This window comes from Oreochromis niloticus, linkage group LG6 (genome assembly GCF_001858045.2).
Source record: "Oreochromis niloticus isolate F11D_XX linkage group LG6, O_niloticus_UMD_NMBU, whole genome shotgun sequence".
Taxonomy (NCBI): domain Eukaryota; kingdom Metazoa; phylum Chordata; class Actinopteri; order Cichliformes; family Cichlidae; genus Oreochromis; species Oreochromis niloticus.
Genome location: NC_031971.2, coordinates 21,225,847 through 21,244,791, shown reverse-complemented (window position 1 = coordinate 21,244,791; position 18,945 = coordinate 21,225,847). Strand labels below are relative to the sequence as shown.

The window sequence follows — 18,945 nt, the reverse complement described above, 5'->3', positions numbered from 1 at the left end:
GTTCAAATGTTCACTTGCAGCATGTTGCTTGCAAACTCATTCGCTCGCGTCCTTTTACATACTGAGACACGCACATGCGAGCACATGTGCTCACACACACACAGACTTCCAGACACTCGTATACACATTCACAATTATAGCCACCCTCAAAAAAACATACCCAGGGACAGTCTTCATCTGTGCCAGCACTCCATCTTGCCTGCTCTCACATCCTCTGTCTCTCACACTCTGTGGAGCATGCAGACCAGCTTTGAGTCAATATATCCTTCTGTACTCGCTCTCTCTCTCTCCTGCTTTCTCCTTGTCTCTGTTCATCGTTTGCTCTCCTCTCCTCTCCCCTCCCTCTCTCCCTTCCCCTTTACTTGTGACGTATGTGCTTAAAATCCACATCAGTCGTTTCCAGACTGTGCATATAGTACTGTCACTCACTTTCTCGGCAGTGGGGAGAAATCCGGGCAAAAAGGCAGGCTTGGGAAGGAGAAGTGTTTGTGGGGTTTTGACAGAAAGGGATAGAGAGGGAGAGAGAGTGACAGACAGACAAGAAGAGCAAGACATCGGGACAGATGGGGAGACAAACAGACATACAGACAAACACAAGGCAGTAGGAGCAAAGACAAGCACACAGAGACGCAGATATATATATACATACAGTACATGTGGAGGGAAATGGGTGTGAAAACACTGACTGCACACAATAGGAAACATTACTTTAGGGTGGGAAAAAAGAGGGACGGGGGCACTAGCTGAAGGACACAGAAAGGAAATTAAATTCAATGTGTTGACTGAGCTCAACAAAACACACCGCCAACCATTAAATTACACTACCAGATTACTTTGTGTGGGCTATGACTACAGCCAGTATCAGACAAGCATATGTGTGTGCGTGTGTGTTTGTCTGCATGTGTCCAATTCAAGAAGAGCTGATAGTAACGGCTGCCACCTGCCACAGTAATAAAATGAATCAAAGGCAGCAACGCATCAGTAGCAGTGGATTTATGTGGGATGTCACTGATGGAAATCAGCGATGGACACAAGGATGAACACGAATAGGATTGACTGAGTTTGTTAAACCCTGCAAGTTTATGAGGTTTTTTAAATTAGAGGGCTTATTAGCATTAGGGAATTCCAAACCAGACATGTATGTAGATTTTTGTGTGTTTTATTTGTTCTGATAACACTTTTTTAACCCCCAAATCCTATTTTATAAAAGGTTTAACATGCATTTAGACCTGGCAGTCATCCAAATGTATGAAATAGTTTATACTCTTTAGTAATTCAAGGACCTTAAGGCAGAAAATGTGACCTGTTTGGTGCAATAAAAATGTTTTATGGTCCTGTTTGGTTACATTATTAAATTATCTTCAAAGCGACTGGTTAATAAACTTTCTGAAGTGGATTTTAATCAAGTCAAAAGAAAATAGAATATCTGAAGGAAAAATTAAAGGAACGATAACATTTTCTAAATGTTAGCATGAGGAGCATTAAGGTCAATGGGACATGCAGCCAATATCAATAAAACATGAGGCTTTGATAGGAGGGGTGAAGAAGGGGCCATCTCCAGTATTCTAAGGAAAAAGGGAGAACAAAGATGGAAAAATGGATGTAAAAGAGAAAATATTCAGTTTCAATGAGAAAAATGAGAGTAAACCAATAAACCTGGGCGGCAGCTCTTTGGAATCACAGCAAAAAGGTTCATGGTTCAAATCCCAGCTGGGGGAGAGTTGGCATGTCCTCTGGTACTCTGGCTTCCTCCCAGAGTCCAAAGACAAAGTGATTTTAAATTGGCCATGGAAGTGAGCTAGCGATAGTGTATAGCACAAACAACTGCACAAAGACATGAACGCTACATGATGTATCATGTAGAGTGGGAGCCCATTGGAAGGTTGTTGGTTTGATCCCAGGCTGCCCCAGTCAGCATGCCAAGATATTAAGATATTAAGTTGCCTCAGATGTGTCTGTTGGAGTGAATGTTAGATAGGAAACACTTAGAAAAAGTGCTTTTGTAAATGAGGCAAGTTGTATAAAGTGCTTTGAGTAGAAAAGCGCTATATAAGAACCAGTCCATTTACCATGGTTAAAATTCGCCTTCAGTCTAAAGAGCTTTGAGAAAAGCATTTTAAAAATGTGAGTATATTTGTTTTGTCTGATATAACCGAGTTTCTTCAGAGACACAAACAGGCTTTTTGCCTTTAAATGACCCGATTTGTTTGAGACGCTTATTCCAGCTATGGTCTGTATATAAAAGACAGACATAACATCAGGTCTGAAAAGTCAAGCCAGTGTCTAAGTGTCGTAGCTCTAAATCTTTGTAATGGCCATCAGAGGGCATCTGGTTGCAAAATGAAGCCCAACTGACCCCAGTGCTCACTGAATTTATGATCTTATAAAAACATTCCTGATGAGATTACAGCCTCATAGTTATGCAACAAGTTAAATGTGTAAATTAAGCTACTATTCAGATCAAAATAAAGAACAAAGCAGGATGTGATTTAGCTTAATTTAGTCTGATTGACAAGTCTCCGCTATATAAGTATGCGTTCATCGGTTTTCAGTTAGATCCAAGCTTTGTACAAACTAGTGGCTGATATTAGGCTGGCTGCATCCATCATTTATATACAGTCTATGATTACCTCCTATTTCATTGTAATAATCTTGACTGGCAAAAAAAACCCAAGTCATGCTAAGGGTAAAGTGGAGTACTGTGGTTATAGAGCACAAAGTTTATGGTGGATGAGGTTAGCGTCACTGGATCTGCTGAAAAAATTGCTTTCAGGTGGGAGTGCAGCATTCTGACCCTTGTCTAATAATAACAGTGTGTTTATTCTGGCAACCAAGGTGACAAGAGTTGTCTGATAGCAGCTCAGCTATTCTCAGAATTACAGAATTACACCTGTCCTATAATTACTAATATATGTAGTGAATGCTGGTCTGAGCTGCACTCAGTGGGTTGGCGTAAACATTAACAATGTAATTTTGCATTGTTAAAAAGTAACAAATGATCAACATCAAGGATATTCAGTTATATTAATGGTCGGAGGAGAAGAGGGGTAAATACATGTGGGTGTGTCAGCTCATCCATTTATAGACAGATTTACTCTGGGCATGTCATCACTATCAGGATTACCGCATCAATATTGCGTTAACAAACCATTACACTGTTTATTCATTAATTTGCAAGAAGAACATGTCGGCTAAATGAGTTGAAATGAGATAAATGATTACTCAGTGTACCGGTGCCAAAATGATCTATTTTTAAATAGGTGCTTTCGACATGCGCCACATGCTTCGAGGGGCTTGAAATTGATTCTCCTAAAGTAAACATCTGCCTGAGTTCTGGTTACACGGACACAAAGTCTTCATGGTGTTGGTTTCCACACAGCTACTCATCCGTCTGGTGAAAATGAAGAAGCATAGGTGAGCAATTTCACTCCACCCACAGTGTCAGTTATTAGAGTGCTCATAGCTGACCTCCAAAACTCTCAGACGCTCTTCATGTGTCTGTGCACTGTAGTCCACCAGGAGGGCTCTTACAGCATGTTTAGGTCATGGATGAACAATGAACCACAGATTTCTGGTGCACTTTTGTTGAGTTAGTTTAGCAAACCAATTGAAAAAAATATTTTCAATTTCCTAAGCGGTGTCTGGAACACCAGGGGGGTTAGATCTGTTTTCTTTTTTTTCAAGCTGAACGCAGTGTTTTTAGATTCAACCAATAAAAAAATAAGTCACTTTCAGATGTTGGACTTCTTTGAGAGTCTGGGTATATAGAGGAACAAGGGTATAGGAGAGCTATATTGGTTGGCTTTTGTAGGTAGTGTATATAGGCTATTTAGTTGTGTGGCTGGGGGAGGCATTATGTCTGATGTGGTGGTTAGTAACACTAAAGCACCACAGGGGCCAGTCCTGTCTCCATTCCTGTTTACTTTGTACACCTCAGATATCGAGTATATCAGTGATTCATGCCACCTGCAGAGGTACTCTGATGACATCGCAGTGGTTGGGTGTGTTAGGGGTGGGCACGAGTCGGAGTACAGGGAGCTGGTGAGGAGTTTTGTCGAGCAGAAATCACCTGCTCCTGAATGTCAGCAAGACAAAAGACATTCAGAGATGGAGGTTGATTTCCGGAGGGGAAAAAACTGCAGCTGAGGAGGTGAGGAGGTTAAAACAGCACCTGAGTGTTCATTTGAATGACAGACTGAACTGGAGGAGCAACAGTGATGATGTGTACAAGAAGGGGATGAGCAACACACCCTACTTTCTGAGGAAGCTCAGGTCCTTCGGCGTGTGCAGTATGACGCTGGAGATCTTCTACCCGTCTGTGGAGGCCAGTACTTTACTGTCGTCTGCTGGGGGGCAGCATCGGTGGCAGAGAGCCGAGCAGGATCAACAAACTAATTCACAAGGCAGGAATCATCACTGGCCAGATTCTGGAGGTGTTTGAGTAAGTGAGGACAAGAGGTCACTGAAAAACTGCTCTCCATCATGGATACCCGTCACATCGCCTCCATTCATCACTACAGAAGCAGCGGAGCTCATTCTTCCTCAACATTATTCAATTATTGATGGCATAAAGAATACTTCAGGAAATCATCCATACTGTTATCAACACTGTGTATTAAAGCTTCTTGCTGCCCAATCTATCTATCTATCTATCTATCTATCTATCTATACAAAAGGGCTCTAAAGAACCATTTAAATGAAATGTAGGTTATTATATAAGAAAACCTTTAATGAATCATGTCTAAACAACTAAACTTTAGGATTTGTGGGGTTTTCTTAAAATACTGCTCTACAGCAGTATTTTAGTTTTCTTCATTTTGTTTGCTCTCCTCAAAGCACTGAAATCATCCATCCAAAACATTAAACAGCCCAGAAACACTGCCTCTGCTACTCTGGATTAACCACAGGCATTGTTTTTCACAGTAACATCTTCCTATGGAAGAAAATGTCCATGATTTTTACACACTGTATAAGCAAAATGAGGGGAATATAAATGTTCGTGAAACATGAGTACTTGAATCACTTGATTTGAATGTTATGGCTGTTAAATGTCTGATATCAGTTTTATTTACTTGCATTTCTGTGGCTAGTAAACATCCTCCTAGATTTTCTACTAGATCATGAGTGATGAACAGGAAACAACCCAGGATCGGTGTGTGAAGCCTCTGGCTACTTTAACAAGTGCATGCAACATCTCAGGTAAACGTTTCAATGTCACAACTAATTATTTTGATTCCTAAACCAAGCAGCAAGGTAAAATGAAATTTAACAACTACTAAAAACTGAACCAAGGCAAAAAATGAATATGACTCAAACACTCTGGATAATAATTGATGGTCTTTAAAAGTGAAATCTCTACCTCACCCTTAAGTGAGGTAGACTGTAGAATAGAAGGGCCTCCTTCTTGTGGAAGTTATTTTGGCATAACATGTGATATTTTCAACCTCTAAAATTAGTTTTAGGAATATATATACATATATAATAAAATGCTGTTAGTCAAAATTTCCTGTATCTTGCTTCTTGTTTTATTGACCAACATGCTGTCAGCCCTCTGTTCACATACAACTCAGTTCTAAAGAGTTTGTTTCTCCACCCGAAGACATTTGAAATCCTGGCCAGCGAAGCAGCTCCAAAAAGTCTGGAGGCCCACAGATTATAGCTGAAGTCTGTGATAACGGAGTTATTTCCATGGTTAAGAAAAACACCATCAAAATATCTAACAACATCTATCTAGCAAGATGTAAACCACTGGTTACACCAGATTAGACTTCAGCAGTAAACGCGTAAAAGAGCCTGCACAGTTCTAGGAAAACTATTAAAACTATTAACTTGTACCACAACAATGGGCAGACAAAAGTATGGAGAAGGAAAGCAATCGTGATCTAAACTATCAGGTTATCTCTCAAGGTGGTGGAAGCTATGTTATGGGATGGACATGCATGGATGCCAGTGGAATCAAGCCACTAGTGTTTATTGATGACTGCTGATTGAAAATGTAGAATGAATTCTGAAGTGTACAGGGCTCGCTACTCAGCCAAATGCTGCAAAACTGACTGAACAGTGAGTGCTTCACAGTGCAAATGGATATAATGACCCAAAGCATCTTGCAAAAACAGCCCAAGAGTTTCTCGAAGCAAAAAAGGGATTTTATTATATTTTCAATGGCCAAGTCAGTCACCTGATCATAACCCAAAAGATTATGCTGTTTAGTTATTAAACACAAAACTGAATAAAAGAAATCTCCACAAACAAGCAGCAACTGAAGCGAGCTGCCTTAAAGGTCTGACAGAGTATAAGAAGAGAGAAAACACAACATATGGTGCTGTCCATAGTTTCTAGACTTCAGGGGCTGATTTTTGGAAGCATAAAAAAGTAATACTTATATCTAAAATTACGTTAGCTTGTCTGATAACCTTTGAGTTGTGGGTGATGGCTGCAATTCAGAAAAAAGTTAAGGCGAAATTTTTCGTTCAAATCCTTTAATTAAAGATGAAACTCCACGCTTCAATCACAGTTTTATTATTTGATGTAAACTTCTCTGTGGTGGCGTGTTATTGTACAAAAAGTAGTCCTGTCAGCGTTAATTTTGTTAAAATGACGTTAACGCCATAACCACATTAACTCGTCAAATCTCTATTAGCGAATTAACGCGGAGGGCTGCCCAGCGTCAGTGCGTTAATGCGGTTAGCTCATTAACGCGTTAGCACCATCTAGCCCCAGGCACGGGGCGATCTGCGTTAACTCGCTAACGGAAATTTGTCGAGTTAATGCGGTTATGGCGTTAACATCATTTTAATGAGATTAACGCTGACAGCACTAACAAATAGTTATGGTCCTAACTGGCTAAACTGAAACTGTAGGTTTGGCAAAATAGTTAATAGTTAAGTTTTTGCCCAATCAATAGCTCAAATTTGGAGTCTACACCTAAAAAATGTGCTCAATGCTAGCAGTGAAAACATAACTACATAACTAGGTGAGTGAGGTGGTGCATTCGACAGGCACAGGCTCGGTTTACGCTTTCATGGATTTGTCTGGTTTACCATGTCCCGTCAAGCTGTGAGGAAGAAATCCAATCAATTGTGCTTGAAGAATGAAGTCTGCTCAATGGTGTTGAGGTATTGATCTTTCTTAGGGGTAAACATTAGGTTGCCTGTCTGGATATTTAACACAGTGGCATCGTCCATGAGCTGACAAAAGTGAAGCACGGCGAGCAACATCCAAAGAAAACAAGCGAAGTGAGTTCCAAAAAACCAAAAAAAGTAAACCCTGACAAAGAAGAATGATGAAAGGAGCTGCATAAACTGAAAATATTAGTCAGTGATATCACCGACTAAAAAACTAAATAAACAGTAAAAAAAAATAGAGAGAGGTAAAGATGGAAAAAATGCTGGAAAACAGAATCTCTGAACAAAGCCGTTCAGCTGACACAAACGCCTCAGCCTCCGTGTCAGCGTGATTAAAGCATCCACATCGCTCATGAGTATAATATGAATAATAAACATCTAGAATAAGTGAGGAAGAGATTGGTGGGAAGGAAGGAGAGGCTGCGAGCAATTTGTGGAGAAGCATTCATCCAGTCCTTCTGCATGGCAAGATAATCTCCTCCCATTACTACAGCACAAAGCAGTGCAGGTTTTCCATTAAGTGTATAACCACAGCCTCCCTAGCCTCTCACCCAGCCATTAGCTCTGAGATTAAGTAAATGTCTATTTACATACTCTAGCACTAGCATATGGTGAATTTTTTTTAACATTTGACCGCAGCACAGGCTAAGAAATAACATACATTTTCTGATAGAGATCAAAAGAACTGCTCGCCATTTCCTGCACTTGCCCTTGCAAGTGTGCGCAGACAGACTGCCAGACTATCTTACGTTCCCAAATAACTTCTCTGCTACTTTCTACAAAAAGCAAAGCCACGTTAATGGCATGACTGTTAAAGTGAAACTAAAATAAAAAGTCACCTGTGACACAGCTGTGACTTTCGGCTCCAAAAGCCAAAACCATATCGCTCACACGACTAGAAAAAAAAAGAAATTTTGTTTCTTCATTTCATCATAATAAAATGAGTTCAGTTGCTTTGTCTCACTTGGGCTTTAATAGGTGGAAACAACCTCAACAATTTGACCATTCTATATTTTTTGCCACCTTACTTCAACCAGTGTTGACCTGAAATATAAAAATGCTGTTTCAGTCGTGTTTGTTTGTGTTTGAGGGACATGTCTGCTAATATAACACAAGAATTTCCTTCAACTAAACACACAGTAGGCTATGTTATTTTTCAGGACAAACAAAGTGTTTGTATTTGTGTGTGTGCGAGTGTGTACCAGGTTTGAAATATGCTTTTAACATGAAAGTCATGGGAGATTGGCTCGGGTTTGGAGCCAGCCTCAAGTGGCCATTGGAGAAACTGCACCTTCCTGGCAATTCCATGGGAATAGAAAAGACTGGGAAAATGAGTAAGGGGACATCAACAGTATCGTATATCAAGCAAAACATTTTATTTTCCTTCTTCGTGTATGCCAAAGACAGTTTTTCCTTCTTTGAAGTGTGGAGCAGTGAGGTGCTGTATCAACATCTTATTAAGCAGCCGCCAGAGGATGTTTCCTGATGAGCGCATGATGTGCATGATGCAAATTTTCCTCCTGTGAGAAACAGTTTGAGTGGCATTTGAATTCTGCTCAAGAATTGTTAAGAGGCACTCATCGCATTTCAAATCAACGTCAATAACGGGGAGCTGAATGAATATAACAGACAGGTTGGCGGCTGCATTTTTTAACAGGTGGCTAGCTGCGGATGTTCCCCCAGGGTGGCAGTTGGTGTCACAGGTGGTGCTCGCGCTCCACATCACTCCGCTTCGGGGTGGGGGTGGTGGTGGAGTGATCGGTCGCGTTGGAAGAGAGCGCTGCTCTGTCAAGGTACATTATTCTTCTCACCACATGCTAAATCCTGCATGCGGAGCTTCTAGCCTCGCACGAGAAGCCGCTCCCCCGTCCTTGTTTTTCAGTCGCTCTCAGTCCTTCCTCCCTTCACTGATATGATCTACTACCAACCTCCACCTCAACTTCTACGCCTTTCTCCTTCTCCATTTCTCCCTCTGAGGGTTTTTTCTTCTTTTTTGACACAGACAGATTCCATTAACCCTCTCTCTGATTTGTCCTTAACTTTGACAAGCAGGGTCACACACCCCCAAAAACAGAAGAAGAAAAAAAAAACAGGTGTGGAATTTTTTTCCCGTTTACATTCAAGCACAATGTCACCAAGCAAGTTTTCATTTTTCTAATGTTTTGTGACAGGCACAGCCAGCAACGCAAAAGAAAGAATGACCTCTGTCAAATTAAATGACAGACTGACAGAATGATATTCCCTCAGGCTAAATGTGTTATTTCATTTTTTCCCCCCTTTGTTTATTTTATATGTGTCCCCTTGCTCTTTTGTAGTTTACGTGCACAATGCCCCCCCTGTGGCATTTAGCTTCGCTGTTGTTTCGGTTTCGATCGACTGTTTTCATATAGCAACTTCCTGTGCAGTGTGGAGCCAGAAACATGCCGCTGGATCTGAAGCGTACAGAGTCGGGTTGCTCAGGAGCTTTGAGGTTACCTTATTTCTTGTTTTGTCTCTCATGAGATTGAATTACTCTCCTGCTGACGCTGATCTCCAGCCTGCTGTTCCAACTCTGAAGCAAAGCTCAGCACAAACACAGCCACATTATTTGCCACTGACCCAATTAGATCCTGAATAGATACCATGATACACTCTTTCACTGTCCTTGCCAACCCCCTGATTTCTTAGTTTTATTCCACTGCTTTTGATGAATGACTTTGCTTTTTAGGAAAAATGACAACTCAGTGATTAATTGCACATGGTCTTTCTCTCTTACACTGCCCCCCTCCTTTTTCTTTTTCAATTTATGTTTCTGGCCCTAAAAAAAAAAGAAATCTATCTTTACCTGGGTTTGCCCCATCAGCATATTCCCATAAATAAGGCAGGGGGAGAGGTTGCGGTGGTTGCAGGGAGCGGTGGAGGGAAGTGTGGCCCAGAGGCAGAGCGGTGGGCATGTGCGAAATAGAGGGTTGAATAGACAGAGAGGGAAGGGGAGAGACGAGCCAACTGCTCCAGATCAGGAGTGTGAAGGTGACTGCAGTGAAGAAGTCAGAGAAATGCGTTTTAAAGAGCAGGAAACAGAGAGACAAGAAAAGAGGAGGGAGTAAACGCGAGCTAAAAAAGAGAATGAAACATTTCCACAGCAAAAACAGGAAATCCATGAGCACCTCCAGAACTCCAGGTCCTTTCATAATGGTCTTTTCTATCAAACAACAAACAGAGCGTGACTGCAACCATGACATCAGAATGAGCATCGGGGCAGCAGATGAAGGGGGAGAATGGGAGCGTATTGAGATAGCAGCGATTGCAGCGAGGTGTGCAGCCAGCGTCCCGTGGCAGGATGTCATGCTATGTTTAATGAGGCAACCGTGCAGGCAATTAGTCCCTGATAGGACATTATCAGTCAACAATAAGTGAATACTTCATTAAACACGAAACCCTCCAATAGCCTCTCTTCTTTAGCGTTTCGCTTTTGCGCGTTTGTTAACACACTCAGCTCAGATAACAACAATTTACAGCTGAATTCTTTCTTAATATTATTCGTAGTAATTTGCATCAGAAACGACTAAATTTGGGAATAAAGAGTTAGAGAGGCAAGGCTGAGATGGTTTGGACGTGTGCAGATAACGGACGTATTGGAGCTGTCGGGCAGAAGGAAAAGAAGACATCAGAGAAGATTTATGGATGTGGTGTAGTCGCTGTGAAAATCCCTAAAGCAAGTGGCAGAAAGAGGAAGAAAATACGATCTCAATAATGTGCCAAGTAAAAAAATAAATAATGGGGGTATTGTTAGGTGAGAAAATATTCAATGTGTTTTTCTTGCAACATCAGCTCCATCCACATATACAGCAGTTCGCCCATCTGCATCATTTTGTACCTCGTGGCTGTGTGTTACAGTGGGAATTGCACCTTCTGATGTATTCTGAGTATCCTTCACTCGCTTCAAAGCTGAGAGAAGTTCTGAGATGGTAGGTTGTGTTTGTAGTTTGCAGTTTTGTCTTAATGATGTAGCAGTTTCCCATCATCAGTGGCAGCCTCAAACAACCCATAATGTGGAATACCCTAATCAAATTCATGATATGCAAAGAAGATGACCGAGTTTTGTTTTTTTAGAAAGTAATACTATTTACTGTCTTCGTGATTTGACCTTTTGATCACAAATTTTTTTTTCAAAGACCCTACAGTAATAGCGAAAAAACGCCAACAATCAAACGCCCCCCTATAAGCAAACACTTAGTGACAGTGGGAAGGAAAAACTCCCCTTTAACAGGAAGAAAGATAGGCAGAACCCGGCTCAGGGAGGGGTGGCCATCTGATGCGACCAGTTGGGGATGAGTCAAGAGCTAGAGATAATAAGTAATGATTAAAGGCAGAGTGGTGAGTGTTGAACAAGGTGAGTGAAGAAGAGCATCTCAGTGCATCATGGGAAGCCCACAGCAGCCTAGGACTACTGCAGCCTAACTAAGGGAGCACTTAACTGTCACCAAATCTAACTACAAGCTGTGGGCAGTGTCTTAAATCTGAAGCACAATTTTCCTTTTTTGTTACGTTTAATCGACTTAACCAGTTTTAAGGAAGATGGTGAATTTGATTTTTCTACTGATTTATGTCAACTGACTTGTTCGTTTCATTAACATTTTTATCCAAAAGCTGGTCGAGTCCTGCCGATTCCTCTAAAAATGACAGCAAAATCAGTACTGCAGTTGATGAGTGGCATTTCTAAAAGTTCTTGCACTAAAGGTCGATAACGTGAAAAACGGCCGCATCGGTGTTTCACGCTGCACTAACGGCACCTTTGCCTTCAGCCAATCCTAACCAAGCTAACCAAAAAAAAAAGCTGATTCTACTTAAGTCAACAATTCAAAGGTCTACACTCCATTGGGAGCTGAGTGGACCATGAAATGCACATTATTGTGCTCACTTGTCTGTTTCTGTGAAGGTAAGGGGTAAAATAAGTTTCCACTTCTCCACAAAAAAAAGCAAAACGCTAAATAAGGGCTTTGGTTGGATGCACTAAGCATATTTGAGCGTGGCGAGGGTCTGATCGCACAGGGAATAGGTTCTTCAATAGTTTCCCACTGCAGCGCTGCCTCAACGCGCAAAGAACAGGGGAATGAAGGGGGAGAGAGAGGAATGGAGAGAAAGCATAAAAATTAGATTATGCTTTACCGCCAGCTTTTGTTTTCCTTTGAGCACAACAAAAGGTCTTTTCTCCATTTGCAGGGAACACAAGTCTGCGGGATTAATGAAAAGTTGTTCTACCAGTCGTGTTTTGGTAAAATTACAACATATTTTTCACTGAAGAGGTGAGGCATGGCTGTTTTGCATTTCTGCGCATTTTGAAGTAAGGTGACATTTATGTGAGTCACGGGTCGTGCAGCAGCTTTGTCCTGTGAAGTGAGACAAAGTTCACCAACTGACCGCTCCAGAGCAAAGCTAAATGCCAAGGAGAGGAAGAACAGAGTTCATCTGGAAAGTTTACACATCGCTCTGATGGCCAGAGGCTTGAAATTGTGTCATTTATGTTCCTTTTCTCTTTTTTTCCCTCTTTGTGACAGTTGATATCATACACTGAAAGTTAAAGATGATTCAGGTGAAATTTAAGGTGTACTTTCAGCAAAAACAACCAGTGTGTCTGAGCTGCTTTGGCAGTCAATAAACTGTGTAGGGTTTAATAGGAGAGAGCCCCGGGGACCCGAAAGCCCATTAAATTCTCTGCCTGACTAACTAACAACGCTAAAATCTGTGAAATCAGTTAGTTAGGAAATGAAAGGATGAAATAAAAACAGGACTGTACGTGCTATGTACACACACACACACACACACACACACACACACACACACACACTCTATACCAGGGGTGGGCAACTCCAGGCCTCGAGGGCCGGTGTCCCTGCAGGTTTTAGATGTGTCCTTGAACCAACACAGCTGATTTAAATGGCTAAATTAGCTCCTCAACATGTCCTGAAGTTCTCCAGAAGCCTGTTAATGAACTAATCATGTGATTCAGGTACGTTGACCCAAGGTGAGATCTAAAACCTGCAGGACACCGGCCCTCGAGGCCTGGAATTGCCCACCCCTGCTCTATACACTAAGCTGCCAATGCAGACATATCTTCACAGCACTTCAAAAAGTGAATCCGTTGCGATTATAGTGGCAGCATTTAGCATCCCATGCATCGGCGCCTGAGCTCATTACTTCAAGCTTAAATTGATATCTACATTTTTCTTCAACTGTCAGTTAATTAACCTCTCAAATCACACATTTTACCCCGTTTTTTCTCTAGCTGCTTAACAGCAGCAGTCCCTTCTTCATATTTACCGCTATATATACACACATATACATACTCAATTTAATTCATTAAAAGTAAACAGCAGCTGCAGTATTATGACAATCTGCGTCAAGACAGTTTCAAAATTTCCACATATTTTACATGTACAGCAGCTTGACGAGGTAAAGTCTTATGTGCAAAGTTTGAGTTTCACTTGGGTTTTTAGCTCAACCTCTCACCTTTGCTTCGAGGTTATACTCATAACAAATCATGTTAAACATACAAATTTATCCACACACTCGTTTATCTGACTCTGTCTGTGATTAGAGATTTTTTGGCTGCTTTGTCCTGTCCATCTGCACTGTTTGTGCACTCTCTGTGTTCAGGGTTAGTTTGACATTTTCTTCTGAGGCTTATTTGTTATTTGCATTGTTTGCCCCCAAAGGCAGGCTCAAAACTCAACTGATCAAACTAACCTGACAATCCTTTGTAGCAAATAAACTGCCTGATATCACAGACATCACTGTTTCCTCCCTTCAGATCCTCTTTAAGGCCTTTAATGTTGCTGCCTTCAGTTGTTTCTGGTTTTTACTGCATTCAGTTTTGTATTTAATAACTGAAAAGCGTGCTCTGTTGGGCTGAGATCAGGTGAATGGCTTGGTCATCAACCATACCATTTCTTAGCCTTGAGAAACCTCTGGGTTATTATCCCTTGCACTGTGAAGCACTGTCTGATCATCCTGCTACTTCTATCATCAGCAGTCACATAATCAATAAACACTAGTGGCCCAGTTCCACTGATAGCTATACATGCTCATGTTGTAACATGGCCTCCATCAAGTTTAGCACATAACTCTTCCCATCATTCTGGCACAAGTTAATCTTGGTTTCATCTCGGCAGGCCATTTTATCAATTTTTTTTTCTAATCTTGGAGCAGCATGTTGATGAGGGTTAACACAGCTCACAGCAAGAAGGACCTTGTTTTAAATCCACCATCTGGCCCAGGCCTTTGTGTGTGGGGTTCGCACACAGAACGGTACTCTGGCTTCATCCCACACGCAGTTTGTGGGTTAACCGGTGACTCTAAATTGTCTGTCTCTTTGTGTTGGCTTTGCAACAGGCTGTTGCAGAGTGTAGCTGGACAGGTCAACAGACAGTACCTACCTACTTCCCTGTAAGACTGAACTAGATAAGCAGCAGGAAATGGATGGATGGAAGTCTAATCTGAACTGACAGGTTTTGACAGTGGGAGGTCGTGGGCCCATTTTTACATATAAATATTTTCTAACCAACTGACCCTTTTTTGACCAATGGCGCAGCAGCTGGTCCATTTTTACAAGTTCTCATTAAATGACCCTAACTCTGTTACTGTTTGTGCTAGAGACAAAAATCAAACGATTTTGGAAAGAAGAGGAGACGAGCTTTTGGGGGGTTGTTATCATGTATCGTGTATAATGGTAGCACAAAACATTCACAAGGTACTGCTGTCTGAACACAGACAGAAAAATCTGCTCAGTCTAGATCTTACCATGAATACTTCACATTACAATAGCACCTCAACCAATTAGAGAGAGAAAATTCAAATTGTTCCTGAAAGATCAGAATTAATTTGTAATTGTACAGGTAAAATGACAAAATAATTCTGCATGTTGCATGTATTAATACCCAGGAGATGAAAAGTGTTAATGCTAAAATCACTTGAGTTAAAGCTGAAAGTCTGCACTTCAATCAAATATACATTGTTAAATTTGAAAGGAGCTGTAGTGGTGTAAGGAACTTAAAACTACATAAACTGTGTCTTTGTCCAGTAAATTACGAACGATTTAGATGTCAAGAATTATTTGGTCTATTGTCTTCAAACACTAGCCAGAGCTCTCTGAAAGTATCCCTTTTGTTTCATCTGTCAATCTGCTGATGCCTGTTGTGCAATTCGTGACTTACACCTGCCGATAGAAGCACCGCTTTTCAGTGTGTTGTTATTCAGGCTCAGATTGTTTCTTTCTCCTGGACATTGATATCAACCCTCTGCATGGATGTGATTCTGTGAAATATATATAGAGAGGGACAGAACAGAACAGACTGGTTGATCTTTGCATCTTGAATCTAAAGTTTTTCTCACCAAACTGCACGGAAATGAAATATAAACTGATCAAAACGCAGAAAATGGCAAATCTGCAGGAACACAATGTCACTGCCCTTTTTGTTCTTGAGAACAGAGGCGACCAGTTAGATCTATCTATCTAATCCAGACATATTTAGCCAGATAATCACCTTTCATTATATAATCCTCAGGTTAGGTAAGACTGTACACATGCCCTTCATCCACATCTGCTATCCAAGACAAACAAGAAGAACAATCAGGGTAAGTAGAAGGAAGAAATAATATCATATTCTTTTCTTCTAGCTTCTTTTGCTGTTTTTATATATAATAATAATTTATAGTTAAGTCTTCAATAATTCAAAACGATGACCACTGGCTGTAGTTCATTTGTAGGGAGCAGGCACTGCATGGAGAACGTCTGAGGCAGCCTGCTCACACTGGCTAATGAGACTGACAAGCATTTCCTCTCTGCTTTGTAATATTTGATTATATGGATCCTGAGCTTTGCTGTACAAGCCAACAGATGGCCAGGCCTCTGTTTTCATTTGTTTTGGTTCACCATTTGTGCCCCTGTTGCTTGCTACAATGCAATCGCATCAGCTGACTTATTCAGAGCAGCTCGCTGTGTGATTATCAGGCTGGCCTCCAGAAATACAGGCAGCGAGAGCTTGTAATTAGACGAGAATTATATACAAAGCAATGGGGAGAAATTCCCCAAATGACAAGGAAAACATGAAAACGTATCTCTTTCTCACCCTCTGTTATCCTGTCTGCACAGAGACCAAAGGCGACAGTCTCATTTTAGAGCCGTGACATGAAATCAGTGCTGGATAGGGGAGGAGGGATGTGAGGATGAGAAGCTGGTGGTGAAGTGTTAAGATGGGTGAAGATAAGATGGAGTGCCAGGCCTGATTGCATTTCTATCGGTTGTTTATGGATCAGACACGGACTGGTTCGGCTCCTCTGGGACCGACTTTCTTCCGACTGGACAGCAGGCGAACGGAAAGATAATGCGAAAAATAAAAGAAAACAAGGAGAGTACACAGGAAGGTGAAGCCACGCCTGAACTCACAATCAGTCTGAACAGAGCTATGTGTGTTTTTGTGTGACTCTAATACTTTTTGTTATGCATGCCAGAAAGGTTTATTTTTGTTTCAATTTTCTTTTTAGTTAAGAAATACCTTGAAAACCACTCAAACAATTTTCCTAACTGTAGGCATAAATTTGGTTTTAATTTAGTGTTCTTTAATAGTATTTTATGGGGAAATTTTAAGTTCTTGTCTGAAGTGCCCTGTGTTACACTAGCATCCTTGCTTGTACTTTGCTTCCTGCCCAATGTCACAACCTTAACCTCAGCATGACCCAGGATGGATAGCTGGCTAAGAAATCCTCGTCCAGACAAGTCAGTCTTCAGTCTGGGTGTAAAGACTTCAACTTTTACAAAGGATATAAAAGAAGCGAGCGTAGCAGAGTTTCTTTAACTCTTCATCTTTGCTTGAAGCTGTTAGTTTAAGGCTACGTTAGCCACTAGCAGAACATATCCTAAGAGAAAACTTTATCTTTGATTCTGCTGCTCTGCTTTTGATCCTTTAAGAAAAAGAATACAGTGTTTAAGCTGTGTGGTGGTCTGCTTTTCCCAAATCAAAGGCTTTGGGAACTTTTAACTTCTCATAGTCTTTGTAGCCTAGATTATGTCAGATGTTAACAAGAATTCAACACGCTTCAAATATTTCCCCCAAATAAGAATATCTGCTACGCTCATAAAAGAGAGACATCGCCAATACGACACCGTTATATTTCTGAAGTCTGGAGTTGAGCATAAAGGCCACTGTAGTTTTTCAGACGCAGAAGTAACCATAAGTGCTAAATTGCTAGCTAAGGAGCAACTATAGACTGTTTTTACTATAATGTACGGACAGGGATATTTAGTGCTAACATATTAATATAAATTCATAATAGATAATGGATGGTTAAAATGGTTTACTCACCCAAAACTAAAGGACAAATGTCTTGAACGGCTGTATGGCAACAGTAGAGGCTGTACCTAGCATACATGTAGCAGCACCCATGAACACTAACTTTGACTGAGGCAAGTGAGGTCTGCAGCTCTTTAGACGTTATTCTGGGTTCTCTTGTGATCTCTTGGATGAGTCAACAATGGCCTTAGAAATGGCTTTGTAACCATTCCAGGCTGACAGATGTCACTGATGTTGTTTCATGTGTGTTCTTGAGTTTCTTTAAATCGTGGCGTGATGTGTTGCTTTTTGACATCTTTGAGCCTGCGTCACTCTGTCGGTCAGGTTAAGTGATTTTTTGATTCAGCAGAGTTGGCAGTAATCAGGCCTGAGTGTGGCTAGTGAAACTAAACTCAGCTTTCAAAAAAAAATAAAAATATGGCTAATCACAGCTAGTTAATGTTGTAACAATGGCAATTACCTTCTCACACAGGGCCAGATTTGGATAGCTTTTCTCCCTGAGTAAGTGAAATCATCGTTTAAAAACTGCATTTTATATTTACTCGGGTTGTCTTTCTCATATATCAGAACTTGTTTGATGATCTGAATCATCTAAGTGGGATAAGCAAAAAAACTAAGAAATCAGGAAGGGGGCAAATACTTTTTCACAACACTGTATAGGCTTCGCAGGACCGCCTAGAGTTCTCTGAAAACCTTCCTTTTCAGTATGTATGCACTCAATGTGGGTCACGTTTGCATGACATATACAATGTATCTCAGCGCCCTTCACTCCAGTGGCTCTTGTGGAGTATATTTAGAATCCCTATTTAGTGTTTAACTCCTAACACCCCAGGCTGGCCCATTCGTCGTCTTCCACATCATTGCAGAACTCAAGTGCAGCTTGCTTTCCATCCTCAGCTGTGTTTGTTGTGTTTGGTTTCGCCTAGTCCACCTGGCCCTCCATTTCATTACTTCAATTAGAATGATTAGGATCTAAAATTGCTTGTGTCGGCTCAGTGATTGACAGCAATTGGCCACTTAGGGAGGAGTGCTGCAGACACACAAAGCGCTGCTCAACGGCTTGTGTAGTGAAACGGGTACAGGGTGTGCATGCAAGTGTGGCTGTGTTTGTTTACCCTGATGGGAGTTGTGCTCACTGAAGACGAGAGCAATTCTTTAGGCAAACAATGCGAGGCCGTTACTATAGAAAGTCCAGATATCCTGCTTTCCCCACAAGTGCAGTGCGAATGTTTGGGAAAGCGGCAGAGACGCTGTGTATATGTGTGTGTTTGCATTATTGCAAGGTTTTGCAAACACTGAGAACTTAGCTTTCAATCTGAAGGACAGTTTTTCAGCATGTATGCATGTAAATAAATGAACAATACATTTTTGTATGAAAGTCAGTGTATAGATAAAATAACTTCTGACCACTTCAATTCCAAATTCTGCAATTGTGGGTGGACATTAAAAATTCCTCCCCTCTCCATTCGTACAGTTTAATATGCTTCAAGCGT

General features: G+C 41.1%; 2 protein-coding genes across 10 annotated transcripts in view; one reads left to right on the top strand and one right to left on the bottom strand.

Annotated features, from left to right (window-relative positions):
- doc2g (double C2-like domains, gamma) overlaps positions 1 to 17,597 on the bottom strand; it is a 55,581-nt gene extending 37,984 nt beyond the window's left edge. Inside the window, exons 1-2 of one of the 2 annotated variants that reach the window (XM_019359911.2) lie at positions 17,465 to 17,597; positions 15,317 to 15,416 (exon numbers count right to left, since the gene is read on the bottom strand). The gene's annotated coding sequence lies outside the window, so the exon portion shown is untranslated. Of the gene's footprint in view, positions 1 to 160; positions 342 to 15,316; positions 15,417 to 17,464 lie in introns of those variants that run through there. The other variant, XM_003454213.5, reaches the window with a different exon arrangement.
- The window catches only part of cabp4 (calcium binding protein 4), a 35,037-nt gene continuing 28,079 nt past the window's right edge, over positions 11,988 to 18,945 (top strand). For 2 of the 8 annotated variants that reach the window (XM_025907732.1, XM_025907728.1), the window contains exons 1-2: positions 11,988 to 12,042; positions 15,668 to 15,737. Coding sequence is in view for 2 of the 8 variants with exons in the window: in XM_005458749.4 (XP_005458806.1) it covers positions 16,844 to 16,878 (35 nt within the window). In the remaining 6 variants the exon portion in view is untranslated. Of the gene's footprint in view, positions 12,043 to 15,667; positions 15,738 to 16,796; positions 16,879 to 17,454; positions 17,566 to 17,847; positions 17,954 to 18,945 lie in introns of those variants that run through there. The other 6 variants (XM_005458749.4, XM_005458748.3, XM_025907729.1 and 3 more) reach the window with 5 other exon arrangements.